Source organism: Pelophylax lessonae (assembly GCF_965119305.1).
Source record: "Pelophylax lessonae genome assembly, chromosome: 4".
In the NCBI taxonomy this organism is placed as follows: Eukaryota; Metazoa; Chordata; class Amphibia; order Anura; family Ranidae; genus Pelophylax; species Pelophylax lessonae.
This window is the reverse complement of record NC_138771.1, coordinates 301,510,096-301,528,102: the sequence shown is the minus strand read 5'-3', so window position 1 is coordinate 301,528,102 and position 18,007 is coordinate 301,510,096. Positions and strand designations below refer to the sequence as shown.

The 18,007-nt window shown below is 40.8% G+C and overlaps 1 protein-coding gene across 1 annotated transcript in view; it reads left to right on the top strand.

The window, feature by feature from the left end:
* The window catches only part of STAB2 (stabilin 2), a 218,552-nt gene that overhangs the window by 54,526 nt on the left and 146,019 nt on the right, over nt 1–18,007 (top strand). The window contains exons 8-11 of the mRNA XM_082254467.1: nt 1,944–2,140; nt 11,939–12,072; nt 12,171–12,301; nt 16,247–16,326. Of these exons, the coding sequence (XP_082110593.1) occupies nt 1,944–2,140; nt 11,939–12,072; nt 12,171–12,301; nt 16,247–16,326 (542 nt within the window). The remainder of the gene's footprint in view (nt 1–1,943; nt 2,141–11,938; nt 12,073–12,170; nt 12,302–16,246; nt 16,327–18,007) is intronic.

Below are 18,007 nucleotides of genomic sequence, written 5' to 3'. Positions count from 1 at the left end.
ATGTGGTCTTCGGTGGCTCACCTTTCAGAAGTTGGCAGTGCAGCAGCTGCCAGGTATTGAGAAGATTATACTGCTGGCTCTTAAATGCTCATTTGTTTATTTTTTGGACAGTTGAATGGGGATTTGAATGTCATTACCATGCCTCAGCAGTAAGCCATGTGTTTTGGCTCTTGGTTGCGGTGTGGCCCTATACATTTGATAAGGCCAAGTTTCACTGTGGCACTGCCTGCCAAACACAACAGGGAGTAGTGATGTTGGATGTGTACAACTCTGCTACAAAATGCAATTTTTTAGACAGGTGGTCAGAGGGGAAATAATACTTAAGTATTTCTGAGTGCTAAAAGGTGCAAGGCTGGTGGCTTTGTCATTTCACCTTCATTTTGCTAACATATGTTTTAATATACCCTTATTGTTTATGTTACTGTGTACAGAATCTAAATCCATGTAACTCTCCTGGGCACAAAAACAGAAAAAGGGATTGCACTTGTTTTGTCTGCTAGTCTTTAATATTAGTTCTAAATGTATTTAGTTAAAAAAAACTGTGCTTATGTAGTGTAAAATCCCCCAAAGGGTATGCACAGTGTGCAGCCCCAACACAAATAAATTCACTAGTTTACTCATACATAGCATGCCAGCTATTTTTCATGGGTTCACTGGAGCTGAACTAGGAGGAGAACTAGACTTCATGAAATTGACAAAGAGGATAGTTACATAAGAGGCTGAAAGCCAGCTCTTTTGTTGTCTGTTCTTTATGTAAAGGACAAAGTTGGACATGAAGCTGTACACTTTGGCAGAGTGATATGAACACACGAGGTGCCAGGATTGCTTGAATCCTGGATACACATTCAAACCGTGGGACATAAATACAGTCTATTCAATGTACCATACAAAATATGTAGTATTGATTGCATAAATAAATGTGTTATGTGCAGTGGGTGGTATCATGGTTACTAACTTTTCCTAAAGTTAAAAACAGATTAAATCCATCTAACCACCTTATCGATTCATTCTTCAAGGGCTCCACCCTTCCTTTTTACAATTCAAATTTTACCTAAGACTTCCTACTGGACAGATGAAATCTAAGTGGGGCAGAAATAGTCCCCAAAACCATCTCTGAATTCCCTTATTTCTGACTAAGGCCAGAATGACATAACAGTTGTCCACATTCTCCTGGGATACCCATATAATGGGTCCCGGGAGGCCGCGGATACACTAGAGTGTATGCGCCACGTCATCAGGGGGTGGCTGCCTATTCATGGTTTTTACAGCTGCCCCCTTGATGATGTGATGAAGAAGCTGCCTCCTCTGATAAGATAGCAGCCAGCCCCCTGGTGACGTCATGGGACTGAGTATGCTGCAGGGAAGAGGCAGTTCCCTAGACAACACCACTGGATTGCTAGGCTTGTGAGTATCTTTTTGGGGAACTACCCAGCCTTAGAGGTAAAACGGGAGAGGGAAAAATATAGAGGGGAGTTGAGTTCCTTTTTAGGGAGATAATTCATCAAGCTTTTAAATGACATTGAGATTTAAGGCCACTCGTGACCCAACTTTGCCAACTTTAGTATGTCAGACAATATGTTTTTTAATGTCAACTCTACAGCACCAATGTACTCATAGTAGGCCTGTGTCTATAAGTGACTTTTCCTTGCATATTTATTGTTTATTTTCTCCCCACCAGTAGAAATAAAGTTAGCTCTTATGAGTTTAGTTATACATTGTCACAACATTGAAAGCCAGGTTAGGACCAGGAAAAAAATAATGTGCTGTTAAAGGTACAAGCAGAAGGGTGATGTTTTGGCAGTAAAGTCTGTTTGCCTTCAAGTTCCAGTGATGGCAATCTAGCTCTGGTTGTTACTCTTCTCTGCACTCCACTGTTGCTAACTGTAAAATGTATATTCCTCATTATCAAAACATCTGATCCCTATCACTTGTTTCATTTTCAGCTATTAATCCATGTTTGAAGAAAGTTTGTGATGCTGCAGCTTATTGCACATATGTGGGTCCTAATAAACACACATGTACATGCAAGGAGGGCTACAGAGGTGACGGCAATGTGTGTTTACCAATTGACCCCTGCCAGGAAAACTTTGGATCTTGTCCCACAGAATCATCGATTTGTAAATATAATGGACCTGGAAAGGTAAGATTGGAAAAAATGTACAATAGAAAACATAGCTGTCCTAAAACATTTTACTTAAGCTGGTAAACACATTTTTAGGTATTTTTATAAAGTGATGCATACAAAGGAAAGAGATACACTGCTCAAGGTAATGGGAAGCTTGATGACCAACAGCGGTGCTCGCCCCGGCTCGCCTCCGTGAACAGTCAATAATGAAAAGAAATGGCTGCACTCAGATGTGGTCAAAATCCAGGTTTATTGGACATCCCAATTTGGCAAAAAAGTGACAAGGTAGACGCGTTTCACACACTAAGATGTGTGCTTAATCATTACTCGGTAATGGCATATGCCTCTCCTGATATAGCATAATCTCCTTAAGAATGACAGTCAGGGAGACAACTTCCCATCTTCAAAGACACCATTTAGGGTGGGCACAAGAAAAAATAAAATTACCAAATTGCAGTCTAGAGGGTGCATGAATAAAGTGGAATACTGAACTTATTTCCGCTCCAGTATGGTCCTTTAGCAGTGTGATTCATCCTGTGAAGCCTCCTATCCAACATGCCCCTGGCCGCTGTCACACTCCTGTCTCCTTCACATACAAGGCAGGGATAATTGAAAATAGAAAATAGTGTAGTGTGCTCAACAAGAATAAGAAATGCAAATAAATTCATATCTAAATAATCCAAATTGTTGGTGATTCGCACACAATATGAAAAACCTTTAAATGAAGGTGTAATGAAAAAAAATAGTGTACAAATAAACATATAAACAGGCATGTTATCCATAACACATTTAGGATGAGTAAAGTCCTCGGATCATTCACACTGATCCCAAAACAGCCAAAGAAGGAACTTCAATGAATCAGGAGATCTTCAATCCAGTCATTAATGAATCAATATATCCTTATATGTGAAGTAGAGGGAGTAGCCCCTTACCAGATAACGTTGCAATGTGAACCTTAATCGTGAACAAGCACTTTCCCCACGTGAATAAAGTGAAAGATCACCCAAGTGTTAGTGCAAACTTCTTACCAGAAGTATGAAGAGGGTAGACATGAACCAATGTTGATGCATGGATGCACCCGGTGAAAGGTGCCCAATTGCGGCTCCAATACGTGGACTTAGGGATTCCTCCACTATACCTTATCCAACTCGCAAATGTGACTGGTAAAATAAAAACACACTTACATGGCAGAGGAGGAACTAAGCAAAAACAATGGTTCCAAGATACAAAAATGTGGCCGCCTGCAGTGCGGACCCCGTGGCGTGGCGTGGGATAGCATGACAGCGTGGGGGGAGCAGCTTCTGGGAAGAAGTTTGCACTAACACTTGGGTGATCTTTCACTTTATTCACGTGGGGAAAGTGCTTGTTCATGATTAAGGTTCACATTGCAACGTTATCTGGTAAGGGGCTATATAAACGCATATAAAAAAGTAGATGTATACACACATAGATGTATTCTGGTAAATACAACGATTAAAAAGGTCCAGTACTGCCAGTGACGCACCTCCATCCCCAAATATGCATATAAGCAGAGATGTATAGTAACTAAGTAGAACTACTTCACTACTGTACTTAAGTACCGAAAGGCGGTATCTGTACTTTCCTGGAGTAGAATTTTTTTCTCCTACTTCCACTTTTACTTCACTACATTTTTTCGATGATTTCAATACTTCTACTCCGATATTTTTTTTTTTGTGCTGCATAGTTACTCGTTACTATTATAATAATTACCACTGCCAGAACAGTAGATGGCAGGTTTCATGAAGCTCAAAACATGTGTATTATCAGCGCATACGAAAATAAATGCTACTGTATGTATAAATAAAAGCTGCATTTGAAATAATAAAAAACAATATGATGTTCAAACTTTTGATTTCTTTCTTTAGTAACTACATAACACAGTACTTGTACTTTTACTTTCAGTACTTGAGTAGCATTTTTTTTTTTCAAAACTACTGGTACTTTTACTTTCAGTACTTGAGTAGCAAAATCTTTAAAAAAAACTACTTGCAATACTTAAGTACAAAAAATGTTGAATACTTTAGTACTTCTACACAAGTCACTTTTTGATCGAGCACTTCCACTTCTACTCAAGTCACTTTTTGATCGAGCACTTGTACTTTTACTCAAGTATGGGTTTCGAGTACTTTATACAACTCTGCATATAAGCGAAGCAGAATATTGATCCCTGGGACTTTAAATTAGGTGAACAAGGGTGGCCATCTAAAGTAAGGTAAATATAATTTCAAATGTATTTAAAAATGAAAAAAATCATCATATATAGAGTACATATACATATATCTAGTAAGTACATGAAGGCTTACATGTACATACATGCTTAAAAATTACAGTTATAATGTTACATAATGATATGGAAGCATCTTTCTAACTCGACACATTTTGTGAGCCACTGCTCACTTTTTCTGGAGTAGATGTGTATAGACATGTCTAAAAAAATACATAATGTCAATTTGAAAGTATACATCATGATGGCCAATGAGGTATGAAAACTCATAAGGGACCCTGTTAAGGTGACCCATACTTACAACTTGGCTGAGCCGGAATAACAAAGCGACACTACCATCTAGTAAATAAGGTGGAGTGGATGAAGAATTATGCTGTATAGATGTATATGTTTGCAAACGTGCATAAACATAAGGAATTTACATGATATTACATGCATTTTTTTACATTAGGTGTTACTGCCCAATTTTGTCAGCAAGATTCAGCATAAATATGAACATTTTAATTATGCAAATGCACATGAGCCCATATTCATACTTCAAGACCATTAGATGTGTACATTCTCTTAATGTTTGTTTTCTCTAAGTATACCAGTTGTGTCACCTTGTCTGACCTGCAATTCTAAAGAAGTTACAGTTACTTTGAAGCATGACAGTGACATTTAGGCATTATAGCAAGCTATTGTAGTGATTATACTCAGGCATTCTGATCATTTATTTCAGTGCAGATCACATTTACAGACAGAAAAAACATTCAGGTGTAGGGAAATTACTTAACCTTTGGCAGGAGAACAAAGATACAGTTGTCTGGATTTCTTCTATCGTTTGATTAGTTCAAGTAATAAATGTCATTTCATTTCATGACAAAACTGCATTCCCATAGATGGCTATGTATCCCAGGCTAAACACACTATTCAGTCCAAACCCTGGCTTTCCCAATAAACTCTGCTCTCTGTTATTAAAAGTTGTGTTTCATTTTCTTAAACCTATTTTGAAAGTGCCTACAGTCTCTTAAAGCATGCTGCCTATTTTCTAATTTTCATCTCATATATTTATTAGATTGCTCCTGCAAGCATTTTAGCATGGTTTACGTGGTATACCCATGTGACCTAGGAATACTGTACAGTTATAGTCAGTTGTATAGTTCAGATATATTTGAGTAACACCCTCCTAGTTCAGGTGTTCGGTAAATTTAATTTCTGGCTGTAATCAGGGGAGCAGTAATTGTTTGGTCTGGTCTGGTCTGGTCTGGTCTGGTCTGTTCAGGGCTTCACAAGCTGGGAGCTTGATTTCTTCCCCCTTCCTCTTTCCAGAAGGGAGTTTCTTGAAACTTAGTGAGGGGTAATTCAAATGATCGGCCTAAATATTGAGCAGGGCCTAGCCAATCCCTGGGGGTGTGCACAGTTGGTGGCTCCTCGGATGCTGTTAAATGGTCTGGAGCCGTGAGGAGAATGTCTTTTCCCAGTGGCGTAACTAGAACCTTCAGGGCCCCGATGCAAGAAACCATAAAGGGCCCCCCGGACGGGGCCCTTCCCTCCCAGCCTGGTGGCGGAACGCCAGGGCCGGTCGCAAGTGCAATGTTTGTGCCCCCTTTCAATGCAGACTGACCACAGCGTGCCCCCTTTCAATGCAGAGTGACCACAGCGTGCCCCCTTTCAATGCAGAGTGATCACAGCGTGCCCCCTTTCAATGCAGACTGACCACAGCGTGCCCTCTTTTAATGCAGACTGACCACAGCGTGCCCTCTTTTAATGCAGACTGACCACAGCGTGCCCTCTTTTAATGCAGACTGACCACAGCGTGCCCCCATCAATGCAGATTGAACACAATGTGCCCCCTTTCAATGCAGACTGACCACAGCGTGCCCCCTTTCAATGCAGACTGACCACAGCATGCCCCCTTTCAATGCAGACTGACCACAGCGTGCCCCTTACAATGCAGACTGACCACAGGATGCCCCCTTTCAATGCAGACTGACCACAGCATGCCCCCTTTCAATGCAGACTGACCACAGCATGCCCCCTTTCAATGCAGACTGACCACACCGTGCCCCCTTTCAATGCAGACTGACCACAGCATGCCCCCTTTCAATGCAGACTGGCCACAGCATGCCCCCTTTCAATGCAGACTGACCACACCGTGCCCCCTTTCAATGCAGACTGACCACAGCATGCCCCCATCAATGCAGAGTGACCACTGCGTGCCCCCTTTCAATGCAGACTGACCACAGCGTGCCCCCTTTCAATGCAGACTGACCACTGCGTGCCCCCTTTCAATGCAGACTGACCACAGCGTGCCCCCTTTCAATGCAGACTGACTACTGCGTGCCCCCTTTTAATGCAGACTGACCACAGCGTGCCCCCTTTCAATGCAGACTGACCACAGCGTGCCCCCTTTCAATGCAGAAAGCCAGTGTACTTACCTGCAGCGGCGGCTTCTCCTCGAGTCCTCCCGCCTCCTCCTCGACCAATGGCATATGTTTGCCTTTCGTCCAAGACCCAATCAGGAAGCGGGTCTGTGGAGGAGGATCTGTGTGACAATAGTGAATTTTCATTCGCTATTGTCACACAAATGGGTGGGCTCGGAGCGCACTGCTCTGCGTCCCGGGTCCACCCTTTTCTGAAGCTTTTCTGCGACTCACACTGTCAGGACGGAGCCATTGGCTCCTTCTGACAGCTCCACTGGCATACACAGGCTCAGCGGCGGGGGGGGGGCAGACGCAATGATTGTGCGGGCCGCAGGTTCCCCACCCCTGCATTAGGGGGTTAAAGCAGGCGGTGAGGAAGCAACATATTGCCTTTTCACCCCCTGTCAAATGCCTCTGAAAAGCGATATGAGTATGGATCGCTTTTCAGAGGAATAGCATTTTCTTGCTGGTACTATGAACAACCTGAAATAAAAAAATTACTTCTGATTGTACACATATATGGGGTCAGGATTAAAAGTAATGTGCACACACACACACACATAAACGCACATGTTCACACATACACACACCTATACATACTCATATATAAGCACATATACACACACATATATATAAAAGCATACACTTCCCAGTTGATGTGTCCCACAAAGCTGACAGGCATCTCCCAGCTGATACGCGTTACCCACACATAGCCCCCCTCATATAACAAGCAACCCACGCACAGATAATAAGCACCCCACACACAGCACTCCACAGTTGACAAGCTCCCCACTCAGAGCATCCCCCCAGGATTGGTGCCCGCACACACAACGCCTCCCAGATGACAAGCACACCACACATTGCTTCCTAGATCATAAGTGTCCCCCACACAACTGGCATGTAAGCACACACACTTACATATATCCATACACATATAAACACACAAACATACATACATGCACACACATACATATATAGATGCACATATGCAGACACATATAAACACAGTCACACACACACACACACACACACATACACACACATACACACACACACACATACACACACATACACACACATACACACACACACACATACACACACATACACATACACACACATACACACACACACACATACATACACACACACACACATAATGCACAGACATACATACAGAACGGCAGAGAGAGGACTGTACCTTCCTGTAACTTCCAGCCGGGTATTGCACTGTAGGGGGAGGCAGAGAGCACAGCACACACTGTGCTTTGCTTTCACTTTCCATTCCAATTTCCAATGTGATCACGATCAGCTCTTTCGGGAGGATCGGGGGAGCTCGGTCTCAGCTGCGGTTGCCGATCCTCCTCTTTGTACATACAGGGGGTCCTCTCAGGCTCCCTGCAGCATGGGGCCCGGTCGCCATGGCGACCCCTGCGACCCCTGTACGTCCCCCCTGTCTTTTCCCCTCCTAAAGACAATGGGTCTGTGAGCTGAGAGGAGGGGGGCTGCTTGCCCCTGGCACCCTTTGGACTGGGTTACTTTAACCACTTCCGGAGTGCCCGCCGCAGTTTTACGTTGGTACTTTGACGTTAAATACCGGGGTTATGGCAGCAGATAGCTGCCATAACCCGGTATTTTTTTAAACTGCAGGGAAAACAATCCGGTCCCCTCAGGCAGGAAAAAGAGTGAGGGCAAGATGGCTCTCACTCGACTCTTTGGCCTTGGAGGACCAGAGCGACGTCATACGTCGCTTTCTAGCAACCGATTTAAAGAGCCCATTTTTTTCAAGATGAAAAAAAATGACTTTTTTTTTTTCTTTTTTTTTTGTGTAGATGTGAGATCTGAGGTCTTTTTGACCCCAGATCTCACATTAAAGAGGTCCTGTCATGCTTGTTTATATTACAAGGGATGTTTACATTCCTTGTAATAGGAATAAAAGTGATCAAAAATGTTTTTTAAAAAAAAAACAGTGTAAAAATTAAAAATAAAATATAAAATAAATGAAAAAATTAAAGCGCCCAGTCCCCGTTAGCTCGCGCGCAGAAGCAAGTCACGCCCACATATGTAAACGGTATTCAAACCACACATGTGAGGTATCACCACGATCGTTAGAATGAGAGCAATAATTTGACCCCTAGACCTCCTCTGTAACTTTGAATTGGTAACCTGTAGACATTTTTAAACTGTCGCCTATGGGGATTTTTAAGTATCAATGTTAGTCGCCATACTGCGAACGTGCGCAATTTTGAAGCATGACATCTTGGGTATCTATTTACTCGGCGTAACATTATCTTTCACATTATAGGAAAAAATTGGGCTAACTTTTCTGTTTTCTTATTTCTTAATTAAAAAAAGTGAATTTTTTCCACTAAAGTTGCGTTTGTAAGACCGCTGCGCAAATACGGTGTGATAAAAAATATTGCAACAATCTCTATTTTATTCTCTAGGGTCTCTGCTAAAAAAAACTATATAATGTTTGTGGGTTCTAAGTAATTTTATAGCAAAAAAAATGATTTTAACTTCTAAACGACAAGTGTCAGAAAAAGGTCTGGTGCAGAAGTGGTTAAACAAGACTGCATCAAGGAACAAGGCTGGTCTTGTTCCAGGATTCTGTGAGTAGAACCTCCCTTCTGTACTGAACTTAAACTACTTCATGGTCTCCAGCCTTGAAACTGATAGACTGTTCCAGTCCAGTTATACCCATTCTGCAAGCTATCTCATGGTCCCCAGCTGTGAGATGTTAACTATTTTGCCAAATACCTCATGGCCCCCAGCCATGAGCCAATAGACTTTTCTGAAAACGATCTCATGGTCCTCAGTTGTGGGTGAAAGACTGTGTTACTGCTTCTTTGATAAAGTGCCCTGTGGCAGAATTGTGCTCAAATGTTTTGGAGTATCCCATTCCCCATTGTCCTCCTCCAAGTTTCTTCAGCAATAAATACTAAAAAGACATTCCCTAGACTGTTTACTGAGCCACAGTGAATGGACTGTTGCTATGTGCCCAGGGCTGGCCTTAGGTGTTCAGGCGCCCTGTGCAAGCTAATTCAGGAGGAGAAGGGGCGGGAGGAGGAGGAGAAGGAGGAGAAGGGGCGGCGAGGAGGAGGAGCTGACAATCTCTCCTCTGGCTTCCCTGCAGAGAGGAGGGGATCTGTCAGCGGTGGTGGATCAGAGGCTGAGCTGTGTGAAATACACAGCTCAGCCCTGCTGCTATAGGAGACTGAGGCACAGCCACACAGCGGGAGGGAGGCAGCGGCTGCGGCCTGTGTTAACCCTGTCCAGGCCACGGTTGCCGCTTACGTCCCGCTGTGGGGCCTGATCATCTGCAAGCTGTGATGGCCGCACGGCGCCCCTGTTGCCCATGGCGCCCTGTGCTGCCGCACAGCTCGCACGCCCCAAAGGCCGGCCCTGTATGTGCCTGGCTGCCTCGATACTGTTTGGGGAAGAACCATTTAAAATCGACTGCGACCCCTTCAGAAGTTTCGATACATTTGGTTAAAGGTGAAGGACTGTTAGCTTAATCAAAATACAGCATGAAGCTGATCGGGTGCCTTTTACACAGAGTGCAATGATTAAAACAGTCCTAGGACACATTGGGGTTGATTTACCAATGGCAAATAAGCTTTTTACTTAGTAAGGGAAGTTGAACTTTGCAAGGGAATTTGCAATAAAGCTTATTAAAGAAGATGAACAAAAAAAAAACAACAAAGAAAAAATCAACAATAAAAACAACAAATACAAAAAAAAAAAACATTTTTGCTTGGACATGATTAGATGATAAAAGTCAGAAGCACTTCACCCCATCCACTAAACTCTTGGGCATTTTCTCTTGAAAAGTTAACAGTCTGTCACCACATGAAAGCTACATTTTGATGCAGATACAACAGGGAAGCCTGGAAAGATGAATTATATTCCTAAAGAACCATACCCTATATTGTGTTATGCTTATTTTCCACCCGGCTTAACTAAATTGTGTAAGCTCATCTTTGATCACCTTCCATGTTCTATGCAGATGCAGATGACTTCCAGAAAATATGCTCAGACTGTTTTTTTTTATTTTCACTTGAATTTTATTGATTTTTGAAAAAAAAAAAATATTTTGAGCATGAAACGTAGAAGTGTACATAGTAGAATACAGAGATCTTACAATATAGAAAATATAAGTATTTAAAGCCATTGCACTCTGTGTAAAAGGCACCCGATCAGCTTCATGCTGTATTTTGATTAAGCTAACAGTCCTTCACCTTTAACTTAGTTGTCCAAGTTTTTATATTGCGTGTAAAAACCAGTAGGAATAGTCTGATGGCGGCAGTGAGTCAGGGGTGGGAAGAAAGGGACCAAAATAGAAGCAACGACAGTAAGTAGCTCTAGACCTGACTGTACTTGAGAGGTCTGGGATTTGCGCTCAGATTGGTTCTAAGCAAGTTATATCTCTTACATGGAAGATAACTGACTTAAAGGGTCATTACACAGAAAAAAAATGGTAATTTAGGTTTTAAATACTGGAAAGATAAGCCACGTGACAATTGTTTATATTGTTTGGGATCTCCTTTGGTGATATGTATGAGTTCCTGGATCTGCACACCTGTTGTGTTTTGACCATTAGGAGTGGTCCCACTGTCCTTTTTGGCTTTCTAATGTATTTTATATTATGGAGAGTGCAGCTGGAGAAACTGGAACTCATAAAGGTAGATGAGAACATGCAGGTGGGCAGAAAGTCCAAAATAATATCAAGGAGATTTTGCTGTCGGAGTATCCAAGACCTATAAGAAGTCAGGGGCCAACTCAACCCACCAGGCTCCACTTAGCTCTGCAAATATTAAAATGAAGAATGATCCTTCACATCTATATATTAGGAAACACAGTTAATGCATGTTCCACCAAAATAACCAATCCAGTGTGACATAAGACTTCAAGTACTTTCAAAGCCAAGCATTTTTTTCTCATTAAGTTAACTAACTAGCTAGCTATCAGAGAGGAGCTGATCATGTAACCAGACCAGAGTGGCCTGGGAATAGGTAAGCATAGACATCTTTCTTCTACAGGGTAGCTAGTATAGGTGTTAGATAGGGAGGGGGAGATTTTAATTAGGTAGATTTATCCCAGAACTCTACTTTAAGAATCATTATTGTTTATCGATTCTGAGCAATCATATTTGTTTTTCAGTCTTACTGTGAATGTAAAGAAGGCTACAGTAACTTTCAGCTTGGAATTGGATGTCAGTTGACCGATGTGTGTGCCACTAAAAACACATGCAGTAAAAATGCCAACTGCACTACCATCTCTCCTGGGCAGATTGAGTAAGTAACAATGACGGATGATATTCTAAACCCATATAGCTTTATCAACTATAAGTATGTATAGTGTAATATAAATGTTCATTATCTCATTTTTGCAGATGCACATGCAAAAAGGGTTATGCTGGTGACGGATCTGTTTGCTATGGAAACCTTTTAGAACGTATGAAAGAAATTAATAAAGAACCAGGACAATGGCAAGGAAAGATAGCCGCTGCTATCACATTGTTTGGTAAGTTTTTACTTCTTCTTTGTTTCTCAAGCACTGATATCCAACATTTTAATTTGAAGGGAAAACATTCCATTATTGCATATTGGAACTTATTCCAGATGCAGTCCAGTGCATTTTTCATCTGCCTCAAAAACGCATGCACAGTGTTTTCCATGTATTCCAATGGTCCTAGTTCACTCCAGTGCAGTCAGTTCTAGTGTAGTCACCAAAAGTAGAACATGCAGCATTTTTTCTGTATAGGACACATCTGGAATGCAGCAAAATGCATATAAACATTTTACAGTGCATGTAAACACACCTGAATGCACATTGTCTTGAGATTTTTTAGGTGTTTAAATAAAAAAGACAAAAAAAATGCACTGGAACGCATCGAAAATGCATGTAAACACATATACAAAAATGCATCCAGAGCACAGAAATTGTGCTCTGAACCAGCCCTTACTGCATTCATTGACCCGTGAGACACACAGAGTGTGTCAATTGTTTTTAGTGCTTTTTTCCCAAGTACCCATTCTATTGTACAAGATTTTGTTGTGGTGTTCAAATGCATTTCTCAAATTGAAAAAAAAAAATCCTTATTCTAAAAAAATAATCCATACACATGCGCTATTTTATGGCCTTGTAACCTATTTTCATTAAATCATGTCTTACTATGTTTTTCTGACTCTGTGAGCTCCTGAACTGTCCTGAGCCATGCACATTAGCTGCATACTCCCAAAGCCTCTAATATATCTCAGGAGCAAGCAAGAGATGGTGGCTATGTTCCTACATATAGTGGGGCTATGGAAAACAAATATAGTAGACACCCTCTAACAGGCCATCCGATGACAGCAAAAAAAGGAGGAATACAGAGCAACAGAAGATGTTTTTTTGAGTTAAGAATACATACTTGAACGGAATTCAATTTTTTTTTTTTATGTTCTATCTAAGTTTATGGAAAACATTTTACCAATAAAAATTGTGATACAGAAGTGGTATACACATACCAGCAAAAATGAGCAAAGGACAAATAAAAAAATAGGACTATTCCCAAGACACTAGAAAGTACTGCAGTATAAAAGTGTACATGATATATAACATATAAACACCCCACGGGGAACATTGCATTTGTATGATAGAGACTAGTGCTAATGATAATCAAGAGGATGGACCAGTACAGGAACATGTCTATACCAAAGAAGGTGTCCTGGACAACATCTATTGTTAGGCTTGAGAGGGAAGTGGAAACATCACAACATCAGGATACCAGCAAAAGTCTTAATCCATAGTACATTAGTCTTTAGCATTAATCATCAACTCCAAAAGGGGTGTAGGTGAAAAGACACAAAAAAAAAAAGAAAGAAAGAAGGAGAGAAAAAAAGAGAGGAAGGAAGGAATAATAAATAAATTCAGAAATAAAAAATGAATTCAGAAATTAAAATATTTAATCAGAAATTAAAAAAATTAAAAACTGAAACACCCAGGGATGGAGAACCAGATAATGCTTCATACAGCACAACCTCAGACTAAATTGATAGCCTACAATTGTCCCGCAATGAGATTTCGCATTTGAGATGTTTCCATGAACAACTTCCAAGAGAGCCATGTTTGGTGGCATTGTTCATATGTATCCAATTCACGTGCCAAAAGGGACTCCATGCTCTCAATACAATCCATCTCTGCAACCCACTTAATTAGAGGGGAAACATGAGGCATTCACCAATGGCGTTGTGTAACCGATCTCGCTGTTGTCAGCCAATGCCTAAGGAAACCTTTTTTGATGCATTTAAAAGAACTTGGAAAAATAGATAGCAAAGGAATTTGTGGCATATTGGGGACAATCACCCCAGGGACAGTAGTATAAGGCCGCAGAATCAAATCCCAAAAATCGTGAATAAGAGGGCATTCCCACCAAATATACAAGAGGGAGCCTTGGTGGAATGGCAGCACCAACATATATCCAAAGCATCCGGGTATATCTGGTGGAGCAGCATCGGGCACCGATACCAATGGGAGAGAAGCTTGAAGTTCGTCTCATGGGCCTTAGTCGCTAATGACAAACTGCGGATAAGAGTGAATGATTTCACCCACCTCTCTGCTGTAATTTGAAAATTCAGATCTAATGCCCATTTAGTTTCATAACTAGGGCCTTATATACCGCTGAAAGGACATGGTCAGGTGTAGAATCTTGCAGGAGAAGAGATTCGAAGGGACCCGGTTCCCTAGTAAATAATTCTAATAGAGAAAAGGAGGAAAGAATAACTACAATTGCCGATATTCCAACCAGTGCTTGATTGATAGCTGCTGTATAGAAATCAGATTTGACAAAGGCGGGAGAGTTCCCTGACAAAGGACTTGGACTAATCGGCGATTCGACTCCCTGTTCCAAGATAGAAAGCGTGTCCCAGGCAGCCACCGTGTAATTTTTTTTTAAAAACCAGAGTTTAGCATCACTATAATTAAATAACTTTGATCTACTAAAAGATTAAAGCATGTTAGTTTTTAAAGAGGTGAAATCAACTTTTCAAAGAATATCTAATCATGTGCAAGGAACAATACAAAAACAATGATTGGGTGATTGAAATCAGCACAACTTCACCTAAATTCGCTAAACTAGGGGAAAGTTAACTTAGCTAAGTGAAAGAGCTAAAATTGTGCTGACTTCAATTGTCTATTTATGTGAAAGTAAAAATCTTGTTTTTTTTTTTCCTGTACTTTTTTGGGTATTTTTTGCTAAGTGAATTTTCGCTTTGTTTGATCTCATTTATAGTGAACATGTTCTACTGCTTTCAAAAGAAAGAACTGTAAAAAAGTTTGTTTATACTAGTCGAAATACCGAAACTGTGTAAGCAATAAATGCTAATTATAGATCCCGAACATGTTTGCCAGGTATTTTCAGTATAAACAAAGCCTTTCCAAAAGATACTTAGTTGTAATCAGATAAGTATGAAATGTGATATGTGAGTATTTTTATTTTACCATCAAAAGAAGCTTAGACAATTGTTTTATGCTCTATGAATTATGAATGGAAAAAAAACCTGAATAGCAGGGGAATGAAAAATGCACACACACATACACTGCTGTCTCTTTTTTAATTCATTTATACAAACTTGAAAAAAGCACACAGACAATGCTAGGCTTTCTTATTAAAAAGCCCAGCACGAATTCAAACTAAGTATGATAACAGCACCCTTTAATAAATATTTCCCTGTCAAATAAATGTAAAAAAATAAACAAAAATATCAGTTGGTAAAACTTCAGAAAATGACCAAAAGGAACCAAACAGGGTTTTTTTGGTCTTGCTTCTGAAGATTTCTAAATGGGTCTGTTTTCTAGGCAGGAATTAAATTAGCTACTATGTATCATAATCTAGGCATTAGATACTGAGGTGACAAGATGGCTGCTTATAACAAAATAGCTTTCTTAAATGAGAATATGAATCTCTTTATTTTACATGCAGACTTGCAAAAGGCCATAAATAAATCTGATGAGTGCTGAAACATTTGATCTACAAATGGGGAACCTGTCTGGAGAGAGCCCAGATGGCATGTCTGCAAAATAACTGCAAGACATAAATATCTTTGATGGAGACCCCCTGGAAAAATACCGCAATCACAAGACTATTAACTATTAACTCTGAGCTTTCTGTAGTTGCTTCCAACCTTTGATTGGTCAAACAATATTTTTGATACAACCTATTTTATATACGTCATGTTGTGTATTTATTCTGAAATGCAGAAAAATTCAATTCAGATCAGTTTGAGTCAAACTACTTGATCTTGTCTGGTCTCCCTATGTAGCTACATATGTATAGTGCTAGCATTTGGTATCACTGACTAACAGGTTGGGAGGTATCTGTACCTGAGAGTAAAAGATTTTATGACAATACCATGGTAGAGATGACATAACGTTTGTTCTAATATTAAAAGTTATCCATGTATTTGACCTGTTGCTATTTACCTATAGAGGCTTATTCTTGGCAACTATCTTCACTGGGGCCATTCACTGTCTTGGTACCTATAAACAAAGGAATCAAAGCAAGAGATGTGAGTATTTTTTTTTTTATCATATTACATTAATCCAAAAACCATATTATGCATGTTTTACATATTTTTATATAGCAATCAATTACAAATCAAATAAATAAGTTTTTTTCTTTTATACACCTGAATATATGCATAGATATTTATTGTACTTGCAGGAAATCATACAACTCAGAAGTCACTATTGACTGGATTCTCCTGATTCAGCAATAGCTAATCACAATACATAGCATATGACGCACTGGGGTTGATTGACTAAAACTGGAGAGTGCAAAATCTGATCCCGCTCTGCATCTAAACCAATCAGCTTCCAGGTTTATATTTTGTCAAAGCTTAAAGCGGAGTTCTGGCCACGGGGGTGAAATTTAGCTAAAAATACCCCGGGACAGTCAGGGCTAGTACATTCCACAATGGATAGCCTCTGTACTGTCCCGGGTCGCACTTACCTTTTAGAAGAAATACTTACCTTGAAAATTTCTTCTCCAGCGCTGCCATCTCGGATGTGGGCAACTGAAGCCCGGCGTCCTCTTCTGCGTCCTCTTCCGTGTCCTCTTCTCCCAGAATGCCCTGCACCGACCCCGCTCGTCACTTCTGGCATGCCCAGAGGCTGTTTAGCAGGGAATGAGGCGCCGCACCAGAAGTGACGAGCAGGGCCGGTGCAGGCGCATTGATTCCTGGGAGCGATGACATTCAGCTCCCAGGAATCAATGCAAAGAGGAAGTGACGGCGCGGGCCGCGGCCGCAGAGGGAGGAAGAGGAGGAAAGGTGAGTATATTTTTCTTCAATAACAAGGTAAGTAAACAAAAAAAAAAATCGTAACTATCCATTTTTTTTTCAGGTGACCAAGAGCAAGCGGATGGCCCAAAATCGATTATGTCGATTTTGTGGCCAATCGATTTTGTGGCCGGGACTCCGCTTTAATTGAACAAGCTGAAGTTAGTGGCTGATTGGCTGCCATGCACAGCTGCACCAGATTTTGCACTCTCCATTTTTAATAAATCAAACCACTGTGATAATTGTTGATAATTTAAAGTTTATAGTAATCATAGCAGGTAAAACAGTCACTACAGGCCCAGAAGCAAACAATTTAATATACTGTACATCTGATATTTTGCTTGCTGAATTATGATTTACCAGGAATATATGATAAATAAATAAAGCAGACCTTCAGGCAGAAATAGGAAACACTGGTTAACGCCTAATAATGGTTTCTGTAATCCCCTGCACATCACACCAGGAGATGCTGCACCAGCACCAAGAGTCTGTCAAGCTATGCTACATACATGTGGTCATAGGAGGGGAAAGCAGAATGAGCAGAGGGCTGACCTTATCGGTGTAATGCTTCTCCTTTACAGAAATCTGGGAGTTTGTTGTTTGCTGAGCTTTTCTGGCACTGCAGTGGAGGTTAATAATCTGACTACGCTGACTGTCAGAGCTGCCTTTATTACAGTATTCAAAGAAGTAGTGGTGGAGGGTGCTGGACATGGATTTTTACAGGGTATCGAAATGTGGACAAAGTCATTCCTTGAGCCCAATTGGCCTGTATTCGGCAGCTCACCCCATAGTCATGGACTCCCCACAGAAGAGGACATGCACCCGAGCTGAGAAATCCAAGTGTTATAGGTCAAAGAGAGCACGAAATAAAAATTCTTTGGAGTTCAAAGTCTCTTTTGTTAAACTGAAT